This window comes from Opisthorchis viverrini, assembly GCF_000715545.1.
Source record: "Opisthorchis viverrini unplaced genomic scaffold opera_v5_379, whole genome shotgun sequence".
Lineage (NCBI taxonomy): Eukaryota > Metazoa > Platyhelminthes > Trematoda > Opisthorchiida > Opisthorchiidae > Opisthorchis > Opisthorchis viverrini.
In genome coordinates, this window is record NW_008752040.1 from 279,880 (window position 1) to 294,295 (window position 14,416).

Consider the following 14,416-nt stretch of genomic DNA (forward strand, 5'->3'; position numbering starts at 1 on the left):
CCCTCCAAATGGATGTAGACGCTGCCAAGCAGTGGTCGTTGGACTGGCGCCTTCCTCAGAATGATGAAAAGTGCGTCCGTGTGTCGTTTGGAGGGGATTCAGTGAATGCCTTTGTTATGCATGGTGAAAAGGGACCAGAAAACATCGTGAGGATCGATGGCAAAAAAGATTTGGGCATCTGGGTCTCCTCAAGCTTGTCCTTCTCACTACACCATGAGAAATCGGCCCAAAATGCATTCGCCATTTTACGAATGATCCGACGTACCTTCTCCCGTATTACTCGCATGGACTTCTAAATACTCCGTGGGGCCTACGTCAGACCGCTTCTGAAGTACGCCAACCAAGTTGTCTACTGAGGACGCACGAAAGACCTCACCCTCATTGAGCGTGTCCAGCGAGCCGCTACGAGGATATTTGCCGGCCTCAAATCCGTGGGCTCCGAAACGCACCTCGCGATGCTTGATCTCTTCCCCCTGGAGTGTCGTCGCCTCCGAGGGAACCTAATTCTTACTTATGCCCTGTTTGAACAAGGCTTGGCAAACAGGTATTTTACCGTTGACCCAGAAAACACACGGCGGGGACAAGTAAGAAAATTTTCAAGCTCAGAGCACACACATCCATTAGGCAAACTTCTTTCTCTTTTCGGGTAGTAGGTGCGTGAAATGACCTTCCTCTGACGGTTGTTCACGCTCCTTCTGGAACCCAGTTTAAAGCACTATTAGACACTTATCTATGGGAATCCTTGCGCTGGCAAGAATAATGCCCCGCACTGAGAACATAAAGAGCAGTGCTACACCTTTTTTCGCTTGTGCCCTTCAGGTGAACGACAGCCACTGACCGACAAGAACAAGAGACCCGGGAAATTTGGGCGATAGCCTCGATCCTGTGTATCAATCCGTGAATCCGTGAATGTGTTGTTCTCTACGTTTATTTTGCTTTCATCACTTGCTTTCGTCAATTGCATAATCGTTTTCTGTTTGAATAAGAAGTAACACAAAAACGCACAATTGTACAAGTTTCACGCAATACAAACATGGTCACTTGCTTCGACTGTCTCTTCTGATTTCGCTTGCGCCTGCAGCTGCCATTCGCGAGTCTCAAGTGCTAATTCTGGTATCAAAACTGTTCAGACCATCTTCAAAATCTGTTTTATGTGGGAACTGTTCAGAAGAAGACCTTTGGACCACCATGATTGGATTATTGTTTATTCGCTTACCTGGGTCAACGACGAACCGTTTTAAAGAAAACAATTATTAGTGATTCTGATTCATTTGACCTGTTCATTATTGTATACCCAATCTAGCGTTATTTTCATTTCTTTACCACACACTCCTGGTAAAGTAACCTGTTCGGTAGCCAGACCACTACACATCGCCCTATCAGATAAAATGTCTTTCCAGCAACCAATACCTCGATGGGCGTTGGTTGCTTCATATCACTGGGTCGAAGAAGTCCTAGAAGTAACTACAGAAATTTAGTCTTGAGCACTTTGTTTTGTGGCGTCAATCGAAGGCTTTACCTTAGGTCAAAACGTTTTAAAACAGCTGTTCAAAACTAACCAAGACAAAACCCTGGAGTGAGCTGTTTCATGAACTTACACTTCGCGGCGAAAAGGCGCCTTCTTATGGAAGCGTTGATCCCAAACTTCCGTACCTACGTTGTGTGTCCTCACCTGTTGTCCTTGGGTGCAAGTTAAAGGATGATGCAAATAAAACACTTCTGAAAAATGGGTATGTTGGAACTACTTTCATGCTTGATGGTAAGCAACCATGCACTTTCAGGCACCTTCCCTAGCAAACGGACGGTCACCTAGCAACCACCCTTGCAGCTGTGTTGATGAATTCAATGCAGTACTCAACTCTCGCTCGTGTAACCAGTTGGCATCATAACGTAAACACTGTAAAGCACCTAAACTCCACGGACATCAGAAAGAAATATGTGATCATATCTTCATGGTCTGGTGACATGGAACAGCCGGGCGCTATTATCCTTTTTTCCGGCTACTTTGTACATTTCCGAGGTTATCTGACATCATTTAAAACGATGCCGTTTCCAGGCTCACCACTGGAGGAACATTCCTCTTAGCAAGCAAAACGAAAAATGGTACATTTGTGTATATTCCGGCCAACATGGCCACGTATACCTGGATGATAACAAATTGAACGTGGCTCGGATGCTGGAACGATCGCTATCCCGGGGGCATTGAAAACTTGCCGCCCAAGTTTGATACGTACAAGAGAGCGCAGGTGTTCTGTGGGAAGTCAAATTGCAATGTTTTACGTGGAAGCCGGCAGTAGACTATACCTCGGGCAAGGCCAGCCGTTCAAAAAACACCTATGTTTGTTTTCGCCTATTCTCAGCTGTGGCCGTGATGTTTCGTTTGATTTTGGACTGCCCAACAAGAGACGCGTTTGAAAAAGCGTTCGCTTCGAAGTTGCACCTACTAAAAGCTTGTCGAATGCTTGTGACAAAGCCAAGACGAAAAATGTTACCGCAGAAGGCGTCCTGCAACCGGTTTTGGAAAGCTTACCTTAGGATCTTGCTGTCACCGGAAGTCACGACTAATTGGCACTTAAGGCCACACCAGGGCCGACTTAAAGTGGTAGAGACAGCCCTAATTCTCCTGCCGAATTCGCCGTGAGACGTCTCTAAAGGAAGAGGGCTCTTGAAAAGAAGGCAAGGTGATATGGGATGTTTGCGGATTTGTGTTAAAAGATGGCCTCCCAGGATGCTTTAACAACGTCTAGGGTGAATGGCATCAAAGTGATGTTGCACGGTGGTGAAGGTAATGACAGTCTGGCGGCTTCAAGCGCAGCTGTTTGTTGGTAAAGAGCTGCGACCTCCGCCCAATCAGTTTGTCAGAAAACGCGTAGGTGGATGAACTGGGTTAAGGAAAGTAGGTGTAAAACGGTGGCAGCAAACTTCCGCGCTTTTGAATTAGGATATGGAGCCTATTGTTGTCCATTAGAAATAAACCCAAGCTATTTTGGGCAAAATGGTGGGGTTCTCAGAGTTGCGACTTTGCGGGATGTTGGTCTAATACGTTTGCACCTTTTGGTAATATACTGCTCACGCTAGTTTGTTGAATTGCGCGAAATTTTAAGATCAACGGGCGCCACCGAATTGCATTTTATCTCCAGTTTACGCGGAATAAAACTTAAACATATCGTAGCGTTCTGCAGTGTTCTTTGCATCTACAGAATAACCGTTGCGAATTCTACCCAGAAAAGCCGTAGAATAACGTTTGCTTGTGTAACACCTCTCACACTTAACAAATTAGATGAACTTGTTCGGCAAACGTTGGCACAAAGCCACTTCTTAGGAAACTCGCTGTGCGTTCAGTATAGCGATGAAAGTTGATTCAACGCGCTGTGCATTTTGGATGACCTCCATTCTCCGGTATCCACCACTAGTCAGTAGCGCTACGAAATAACAGCATGTTAGGCAACAGCGCAGCAATATCTTTCTCAATGAAATTTTAATCGCGCTCCTTAGTTAGAATTGGTCATCCAGCCCAGCTGCACAGGCGGAAAATGAGGCCACCCAATACCGAGCATCATGTTAACAGCACGCACTGTTGCTGCCTAGGGTACTTCGCAGTTAGGCCCGTGCCTATTAGTGGAGTTGTCAATGAAGCTTCAGCTGTACGCGGTAACCTAATCCACTGGCTGTCGACGGCCCGTCATGCTCATAACCGTACGCGTTGTCGCTCATCTTTTCCAGTATCTATGTAAAACATTGAAGATGGGGTTTCAATTATGGGTGATGGCCTAATCCAACGGCCAACGGAGGTCCATCACATCCATATCGTCACTAAAAATGCTCCTCCTCATTCGTCAACATTTGTTTTGGGTGACTTCAACCTACCGGATATCTTCTGGTCTCCCACTATGTGACCTACACGTCACGCTTCGCTGCTTGCCCTAATACGTATTGTGGGTTGTTCCCCACTATGTATCTTTACCCGTGCCCACATAACTTAGCCATAATATTCTCAAATATGAGTCACCTGTCTATAACCTCATTCGATCTGTGCTACTCAGGAAGCGGCCGCTACGTCGTTCCGTGTGATGCGATCAGTTTTGGCGCAACCGCTCTTCTGAGCCCTTCTATCTTTCACTCCCGTCTCCAGATATTTTGACGGCCTTTTCATTCTTTCTGGTCTCCTGGGACTGGAGCAATTTCTTTCTTTCAACAAACAACGCAGTTGCGACATGTACCAAAACCTAGTAACCTCTTTCTACCTGGCTTCTCCCAATAAAAGCTTTCGCCTTGGTAACTGTCGCCATGAAAATTTACTAAAAATCTTGGATGCTAAAATACGCCGGGCTTGCGTAGAATATCAGAAATATCGGGATTTCTCAATAATACTCCTCATCACCGAGCTTTCAACTGAATGAGAGCTCTTACGGGTATCACTCGAATGCTGCGGAGAAAGCGCAACTTTCGGGGACCCTTCTTGCTGTAAATTACTCAGCGACACATTCCGTGGGTGATGTATCTCAAGCAGTCACTCGGTTACTTGTCGGCATTAGTAGTTTTACTGCCAATCATGTCAATATAGCCGACCACCTGGACATTTACTTTGCCAGCCGATACTTACCCATTCCCCCCACACCAAAAATCCACAATCCCTGTCGCACATTTCACACCTTCACTACAGAGTAATCACACGTCTCTTAGCAATGTGACCATCTCCCTGGCTAATGTATGGGCCCTCAAATCGTCCTTCGTGCCAGGAGGCATGGAGGAGATGTCATGTCATCGTGTGCCTTGAGACATGGGGATCAGTATGTCGAAATATTTGTCCTAAGTCTGTTTAATCATTTTTGTCTCCCTCACGGTGAAAAGCACCTGTTGTCTTCCTTCACTTTAAACCAGGATCCAGGATCCATCATACGTTTCCTTTGACGCGAACCTTTGAACGTCTGGTCAAAGGCCCATTGATGAGGTTCTTCCCACGTACAATTGCCATAGATAACCAACAGTATTGATTCCTGTTCCAGATATCCGTCAGTGGCTGCCAGTTCCACTGGCAGCACTGAATTCTTATTTCAGCGGTTCACCTCGCACTTATCTGAGAGGGCACAGGTGACACAAATCGGTGGCAAACAGCCATTTCCATCATCAATCACCAGTAGAACCATTCAAGGGAGAGTGCTCGGAAGCATCCACGTCCTGCTGTGTATCGCGCCATCGCTGCACTGTCCCACGGTAAACACTTCCTTTTTGTGGAAGATCTAAGAATCGCTCACACATTTCCTCCCGCTGCTAAAACTCTGCCTTTTGCCGAATCCAACATGACTTAGAATCCCTGACTCACTGGTCAATTGCCTGCAGCCCAGGCTTCTCTCCTTCCAAGTTCCATATAACTACCTGCCACTACTCCTTCCCAGCTGATACGCTCATAATTGACGGAAACCCTGTCACTCATTCCACGGAGATCAAAGACCTTGGTCTCAGACACACTTGTACGTTCAGCTCTCCTCACCAAGTCCAATACGAAGTTGTCCGGGCACGCAGGTTCTGCCTTCTTAGACTACTCTTTCTGCTCTATCCAATGAGTGATGATTCGTCTTGCCTGGCCACCACCAAAGCAAACCAAACGAAAGTATGATTTTTCATACCTGAGGACGTGCTAAACACCACGCAACCCATTGGGAACAGCAACAACTAACGCTACGGTACGCGTCTGCTTGGCTTGGTAGCTCACACTCCGTCATCGTTCAGCCTTATTCAGATGCTCTGGGAAGCTCCGTTCTGTTCCTGTTGTGCCATTGTTAGACGCCTCTGCATTTACCGTCTTCCGCGACCTGCCCCTTCCAGTGTCTGTTTGCAGTTTACTTGTTCCAAATGACTGAATTGTTTTACTGACATGCTTCCCCCGACCAGACAAAATATCCGGTAGCTAGAGGTTTTTATTAATTCATAAGTCGTAAGTACGACTGCTTGTGGCACGCCACACTGCCGATCTAGTAGCATGCAAGAAGGATGAAAAACATTTGTTGTGGTTGGTTGCTCGCTTGCGTCGTACTTGGTGGTCTCGTATACTCGCCATCCCTCCAGTAGCTCCGGTGCTTCGCCCATACACGGTGGTTTTTGAGCATGGTATTCTATTCAGGAAATCCATGAAAGGGTTCTGTTATTTTCTGTTTGTCGCTGCCGGGCTGGACTCGTACCGGTTGTGTCATTCAACTGATTACGCTTTAAACCGCAGACGGTAAGAACTGACATTTTGTCTGCTAAAAAAGAATTTTGCACAAGGTAGAATGGATGGACTGAAGACACCGCAATGTCTACGGCTTACATCTGTGTGCAAAGCAGTGGCTGTCTTCGTCATACCTGGGGTTGCATCGCACCAAATAACACTTCGTTAATCAAACAAAACACACCTACCTATCTACTGTTCCCAGGCGTAGAGGCCTACAGTGAGAAATATGCACACATATACGACGAGCTCCCCAGTATTCCAGTGCCGGTCTACAATACTATCAACTGAAGATTTTATAAGCCGTGCATCACTTGTTATTGTGAACCGATAGCAGCGTGTCTGGGATTGGTGATCATTTCTCTTGCATTCACTTTCTTTCCTAGCTTATGATAGTCCAACTCATATAATAAAGTTCTGGTAAGCTAGTCTACCCTCTTGGAAGTCCACTCCCGTCAGTCCTTATACGCCTGAGTTCCCTAACCACACCACGTCTCTGCGTGCTTATACAGGCTTACTCTTAAACCCTCGTACCTTAATATCATACATTAGCAAACACAACTCCCGCTTGACCGATAGCCTACCAACTACAAATCCACCCTACACCCTGTCGTGCTTATTCGCTCGTTGTCATCAACATAATTGTGGTTAAAGCTAAGCATTTTCTTACTATCAGTGCACAGTATCGTATCTTATATCTTCTTTAACTCTCCGGGCCTTACTAATCTCGTTCCCTTTTTTCGTCTTACCAAGCTTTGGTCTTTGGCGACACCTTGTTTGGACGCCCTGTTTGGCTGTTATCCACTCCACCTTGCCAGCATTCTGCTCCCACAGTTATCTCCAGTCCGGCAAAATGACACATGCAAGCTTACGTTGGCTTCCTTCTATCTCTTCGGAGTTCCTTGGCCGGCCTGAAAAATCTCGCTGCCTAAGTAATTGCACGTCCTAGCCTAATGACCTTAGAAAGAACGTCCCGTAAGGGGGTGTCCGAAAACTGAAGTATGTCAGGCTGATGATGGTAGGGCACCGCCATACACACTTTGAGGGTGCACCCGCAATTATTCTTCACCGCACCATATCGCTCACTCGTTTAATCAACGGCAAGTATGGACAAAACAATCATCCGGCCCCAGACGCCACCGGGACGTGTTTCTTTCACATCTACCGAACCTTTCGACCAGATTTGACAATTCCTTTGGGCTTTCAGTCTGCGCTCCGCATTCAGCTAATAATTTCCACTGTCGTTCGTGTTCTGGCTTGTGGGTTGTCAGCAACGCACTCTTCCGGGGAACGTTTAGTCCCAACTTCACCATAGCAGCGACACCAGTGGATCCTACAGCTTCGACGTACACTATTATTCTGAGATTCCTGCTACTATTTATCTACATCACTAATCCCTCCACTTCATCAACAACACTTACTCTTTTCATGATCCTGGACACAATCTCAACAGTCTAGGGCCATGGGGTCTCATAATTGGTTTAAGGTTTCAAATGGCTGTCCGGATAACTCCAACTCTTCTGCGTCACCAGATCGATTGTTCGGGTTCCTGGATTTCCAAAATTGGCAGTCTGATGGGATATCACCACCTTCGCCGTACTTCATTTTATTTTTGCCTGCCACCTTTGGATTCTAACGTTCCCATCGGATAATGCCGCCGAGCCTTGGACGAGCACCTAAAAATTCTCTAAAACCGCAGTTTTAAGTAAGGAATCTTTAACGTAAAATTTTAGTGTTTGGTGGTATATATCCGGGCTCCTAAAGTTCTCAAACGCGGCTGCAGTTTTATTAGAAGTTGTTTAAGCGAACTCGGAGGTCACAGAGGGCGCAAATTTCGTATTTTATTAGCTGCCGTTGTGTTTTGCGCATTCTCTCTGTGAAAACGAGTGACATTTTGTGGAAAAGCCGAATTCTTCAGATGTTTTCTTCTGCCTTCAATTTGCAAATAATCTCAAAATTACATAGGCAATAACCACGCCTTTCACGTCATTACAAACTCAAAATAGAGCGGTTATTCGCGTCCGGTAGAATTCTTCCATCGTTGTGGCAAGAGTCCTGCGGAAGCAAAGGAATTTGTCGCAGCTGGTGATGGTCAACACACATTAATTCTGGCGCAAGACAAGGTTTTATCTTCACTGATATACGGAGCTACCAACAGTACTGTTGAATGAACCATTGTTTTTGTGGGTAGAACAAGTAGACGACACAGTTAGGTGACCAGATCTTTCGAGTCCTTGCACAAATTAATCGGGCTGAGACGGCCATTTGCATTTACGCAAAGATTTTCTGTGAAACATCCTAGATATGATGAGTACAAGGAAGCCATCGGACTGGGCTCGGTAGTCGCGGTGTCGTCATCGCGACGCTGTACATGTGTTCGTGGACAGCCCCGTACATGAACATCTTGGATGAGCCGTTCAGGGTTATCATTGTAGTTGGGATGCCCTTGGGTTAATCGAGGGCTCACCGTGTATCATTGCAGCCACACAAACGAGGTGACACGATGGTCGTGTTTACATTGGACGCTCAATTGGTGTGTCAAAAAGGTCCGCTAGAAAGCACTTTGTTGTGAATTAAAATGCCGTCCAAAGTATTGGACAGTCAGAAGTTGTTACTATTCTCAACTGCTTCAATGATAAGATACACTGCTCAATTTCAAATACGGTGATCGATACCTAGATGCAGATAGCAAGTACGCGTTCGGTGCAAATTGGTGTTGGAATATGTGGTTGAGGGAGATGCGTTGACTGGATTGTACGCGACCAAGGTATCTCGAAGCTTGCAGGTGGCAGCAAGTACAGCTATTAGTATTCGGGCCGTCGCTGACCATCGGACTGGGCTACTGGACACAGTTGAGGCCTCATACTCGGCGTTGCACGTGGACACAGGCCTGGCGATTACGATGAGTTTCCAGTGTAGGCGATGTCGACTACAGTTACGTGTATGACGGCTGCCGCTGGCCGCTAGATTAGTATATAACGCATTGTTGGAACCTCATATTTATCGGCCTGCAAAGAAACGGGTTTTGGTGTTTAGTATATGCGGCAGGCATAAGCGTGAGCATCCAGAGTTGTGGGTTTTGACGGGCAAACTTTGACCGTTAGATTGGGATACCGTGCATTGTTGGGACCTGATAACCTGTGTCGCACATAGGCACTGGGCTAGCAGTCTCAAAATTTAGCCAAGGTAGGCGATAACACGTACTGTGGTCATTATGGAGTACGTCGTTCGCCGCTGGATTAGGCTTGTGTGCATAGTTTTGGCTTCGTATTTATTGATTGGCTTAAATGCTGGCCTGCGACAACGCGTGCGGTTACCGGTATGGCAAATAAGGTTGGATTTGGTAACCAGCTGATTAGCGGCGCACATTTACACGAACCTAATTAGCCCAGTAACGTGACATTGAGTACAACAACGCGTATGACAGGCCGTAAGCTCAGGCTACTACGCATAATTTAGGCTTCATTTTTACCGGCCCACATGGATCCCGGTATGATGTTTACTATAGGTAGCAAAGATAAGCAATAATGCGTATGGGTATGAGAGACGCCCACATGGTCCCGGCATGATGTTTACTATAGGTAGCAAAGATAAGCAATAATGCGTATGGGTATGAGAGACCGTCTCTGGCCGTCAGACTGAGCCTCCGTGCATATGTGAGACCCCATAATCAGCGTCGTACAAAGACACGGACCAGGTATGTAAGATAAGTAGTCGAGGTAAATGACAACGGATACCGCTAGTTTGGTGACCGCTTATGGCCGTCACCATCCATAGAACGTCATACGCCAAATAGGAATGATGTCATTGTGCTGGTAATTTGCTTTCAGCTATCTCATGACGCTGCATTCTCTACAGGCTAGTTAGGCATATCTGTGAAAGAATCATCCACAGATGGCGCTTGCATTGCCACTGCATATTTCATACTGTTGTCTAACAAAGTTGTGCTTGATGGAAGCTCAGCTCTAGGAGAAATTGTTTCGTGGCGAATGTTGCTGAACAAAATCATATCATTCGTCCAATTTGAGGTGTGCAACGCAGGCAAACATCAATGAGAGATTTCCCAGTGTGGAGCATGGGATATTCTGTGGGCGTTGTTCTATTCTCAATGAACACTGAATAAGGCAAAAATAAACTGAAGTGTGATTTCGTGCTTTATCTCGCGTAAGAGGGTAACAAAATGCAAATCAGTGATGGCCAGTGACCTTAAAATTTCTCTCGCTTAAACAAAATGCCATGGGCAACGTGTCGTCGAATGGGGAAAATATATTAGACTAACTCTGCGTAAAATTCGCAGTTTCAAATATCCTGTAGTTTTGGTAAAAATAATTTCGGTGTGCTTCTGATGCGCGGCACAGTAAGCAGTATCCGACGGGCGGGCAAAACTAAAACAAGGAGGGGCGAAACAAACAGTATTCAGCCTGACACATGACAAGAAAAATGCAAGTCCTGGAAAATTAGGAACTAGATCAGCGGCTCAAGTGTAGGAGCAGGGTTGGTGTGAACAAGCGGGTCTATCTGAACCAAAACATAGAAGTTCCGCCGAGGGGCTTTCATTGTTTGCACAAAGGAATGGAATTGTCGAAAGCTATCTTCGCAGCTTCGTTTGTCCTTAAAAATGCCCCCATGTTGAATGACTGCCTTTCCGGTTAACAATTTTGAGGGACTTCCCTTGTCTGGACTGATGTAACTGAGCTCAGGTACAGTTGGAAAAGACACTTCTATTTTCCGTTTTCCTTGTCGCTCAAATCCCTTTTACCGCTTCTGTCATACTATTTTGCACTAAAGCCCCGGTCAGCTATAAATTTGTTTTATTGCATCAGGTTCCGACCTGGTTTGGTTGCCTTACGTCACTGACGTTAAGAGTTTTGTGCAAGCCATAACCTAGTTATTGTCAAAAGGGGTCTTCACCTTCATAAGTGGATGAGCAGTATTCCCGATGTACTGTATAGGCTTTCGCCATCTGAACAAATGGACTATGTAATGGAAATGTTTCCAAAGATGATAAATACACAGCAAGCGTTGGGTATTGAATTAGATCCATCTCCTGACTTCCCTTGCCTTCGATTTCCTATTCCCACTAACACGAATAGGAATCATTGCAAATGTTCGTTTGCCTTTCGGTCCACTAGGATTGGTAGCCTCTCTATGCTTAACCGCAAAGCAGCTCCCACAAGAACTTTGTAAGGCCAGTTTTGGTTAGAACACTTCTATCAGTGAAGATCATTCAATCCGATGATATTCATAACTGGACCTGGTTAAGTCGACTGGAGTTGTGCGGTATCCGAGATGCCTGTCCCCTGGTGATGGTAACCCTGATTCCGATGTATTCTCAGACGCGTCAGAAACAGGTTATGGCGTTGCTTCATACGCACGTTTTGTGTCGAACGGTGGTCGGGTGGCATGCCGCTTGATCTTCGGAAAATTCAGAGTCGCTCCGTTCAAACCGTAACCGTTCCGAGGTTAGAACTTGCTGTCACCGCATTTGCAGCCAGGACCCACAAGCTACTTGTTTGTAGTTTGCCTAAATTCTCCTCCACGGACACTCTCTGGACAGACTCACAAAGGTGCTTTATTACATCAATAATTACTCCACAAGATTTTGTACCTTTTTGGCCAATCAGCTAGCCATCAGCCAAACGAAACACCTTTCAGAACGGATGGGAGAGCTTGAAATCATCCCAAAACCCTGCCGACCTAGAATGAATCCAGGGGCAGTGAAAGATTGGACGACTTGAGTCGTTTGATGTACGGACCAGCGTTTGTCAACGAATCAAGGATTACTGTGCCATCATTGATCCCTGATCAGATACCCGATGGCGTAGCGCTGAAAACGATTCGAGCAACTGTCAGCGTTATTTCCACTCAAAATGTTCCTGAGCGTTTGTTTGTCCAATGGTCTAGCTCGTTTAGGCTGTTGTAAGCCGCTGCGTGTTTGGTGCGCTTCGTAAGCTACCATTTGCACAAATTTGGAAGATCATTCGTCATGTCTATTCCTGGTCATACCCCAGTGAAAAACTGACAGAATCTGGAATGGTCTATATCCGACAGGTCCAAGCAGAAGTATATAGCAATAAATTGAGTCGTTTCAAATCGGATAATCAATCGAAGCCGACTAGGGTCTCTGTGCTGCGTATGCTTTTTCCCATCCTTCTTGCACAAAAACTGGACACTATAGGCTGGTATGTATGCTCCCTCGGGATTTAGTTTAGAAAGTTTCATCTGCACAGAATCCACGCCATAGTAACATATAGCAAAAGTGATACGATTGTGAGCAGGAATCTGGAACTGAAGCCTCATTAAGCGGGCGCTTTGGGAACAGCAACCAAATTATTGAGTGAGCAGCTTTCCTGGTCATCCGGGAGTGGTCAGTGCATATCAGCTACACCAATACATTCATCTTAGCCTAAAAAGCCTACATTTGTCTAAAACGAACCGTGTGCCCAATCCAGTGTCGATATGGCGTCGGTGGTTACTCTTGCTTTAATCGTGAACGGTCCCATTAAAGCCGTTATATCCCCTCAAACAGCAATGCAGCCACACACGACAGGCTTGCAGTTAGTCATTCGAGTGCAGTGCCTCAGTGTGTGACACATTCTGCCATGATAGTTAGAACAACATTTTGTAGACGTTTTGCACAACTTAGAACCAAACATCAAAGACACCCCTTACCATTTCTTGACGCAACCCACTTCTTGCCCTACCGGCTACATGCAGTTTTGTGCAATCGCTGATTTTTTTGCGCGAGCGAACGCGGCTGCAGATCTAGCAAAAAGGCCACGAAGGGTAGCAGAAAACAAGTGAAGAATTCATCCCATACTTAGGTGAGGCTTAAGGCGGAACTCACCGCAAGACAGCTGGGTTAAGCTTAAGTCAGTTATCGGAGGTTACTACAAGTAAGGGAAAAAACTCCCAACACAGCAGCAACTTCGCCTATAGTAGGACGGGAAGCCACATATGTTCAAAGCGGACGTTACCGCCAAGTTGTCATGGCCTACAAAGGGAAACTGGTCGTTTATGTTCATTGCCAACTGGTGAGTAAAATGCTACCGGGCATAACCATACTGTTGGAGTCGGAGTAAAAGTATGACTGTTGGGGTTTGCAGGTGCAGGGGATTAAAAGATACTGTACGCTCGTTGAGAACTAAGGAGCGACAAACCGTTTTCGAACGTCAAGTGGCCATTTGCATTCTGGTCAACGTTATAGACGCCGGAGTTTCTATCCGTCTCCACAGTTTTAAAGTAGGGGAAAACAACCCTTCATTTCAAGGTAACCCCTAGAAGCCGATCTCTGGCAGCACTTGGTCGCACAGTGATATCGGTCCTACTCGACAGTTCGCTTCTTTGTTCAAGGGCAATAAAGTGGGAAGACGTTGAACATTGTAAATGGTAATGTTCTAAAACTAATGTGATCTTATAAAACGTGCGCAAAAGTGGTAGACACAAACAGCATACTTATGGCCCAAGCATGCGCATGACGTGCATGTAAGCTGAAAGAAGAATGCGGCGAATGGTCATCTAAAGAGAAACAATTGATCGGTCAACACTAAAACTTATCAGCAGCTTACGGCACTGACAATGGCCACGGATGACTACAGATTCGCCCACGTTGCCCAATAGGAAAACCAATGAGGCTCATCACATGGTGCTGGAAAAAGGGTCCCACAGGCCCATGGAATAATTGTTAGTCGGTTTATACGGCTTTTCGTTGCTCAAACTGTCGGCGCATTCTAAACCACACAGCCAGTCTGGGCTTGTCCACACCGCAACAACTCACATCTCTATTTCCTGATAAGCTGACTTTTAATAAAAACGAATTAGCGTGAATTTTGTCCCGTGCGATCTCTTAAAGCGATTGGACATGATTTTGTATGGCACCATATTGGGTCAGTGGGAGACCGGATTTTGCCTCGGTCCGGTATCACTTTAGTTAGTCTCACCCATGCACAACTGGTAAGCCACAATATATTTTTTGGTTGCTTCCTCTCGAAACCACGTCATAAGCGGGACTTTTTATGGGTGACCCTTTGGACTTACACCAGGTTAGCATCTGTACACTTTTCGTCGACTGGCCTCACTTGCAGATGACGTAAGGCGCGGCATGGAGACCCACAGAATCTCAGGTGACGTTCAATACATACATATACATACAATATATATATATATATGCAGAGAGCGCTCCCGATGATCCGAGTGTACGAATCGGTG

The 14,416-nt window shown here is 46.0% G+C and overlaps 1 protein-coding gene across 1 annotated transcript in view; it reads right to left on the minus strand.

Annotated features, from left to right (window-relative positions):
• T265_10570 (hypothetical protein) overlaps nt 1–14,416 on the minus strand; it is a gene marked incomplete at both ends in the record, with an annotated part of 77,060 nt that overhangs the window by 2,926 nt on the left and 59,718 nt on the right. The window contains 3 exons of the mRNA XM_009176978.1: nt 266–473; nt 839–973; nt 10,488–10,593. Coding sequence (XP_009175242.1) covers nt 266–473; nt 839–973; nt 10,488–10,593 — 449 coding nt within the window. The remainder of the gene's footprint in view (nt 1–265; nt 474–838; nt 974–10,487; nt 10,594–14,416) is intronic.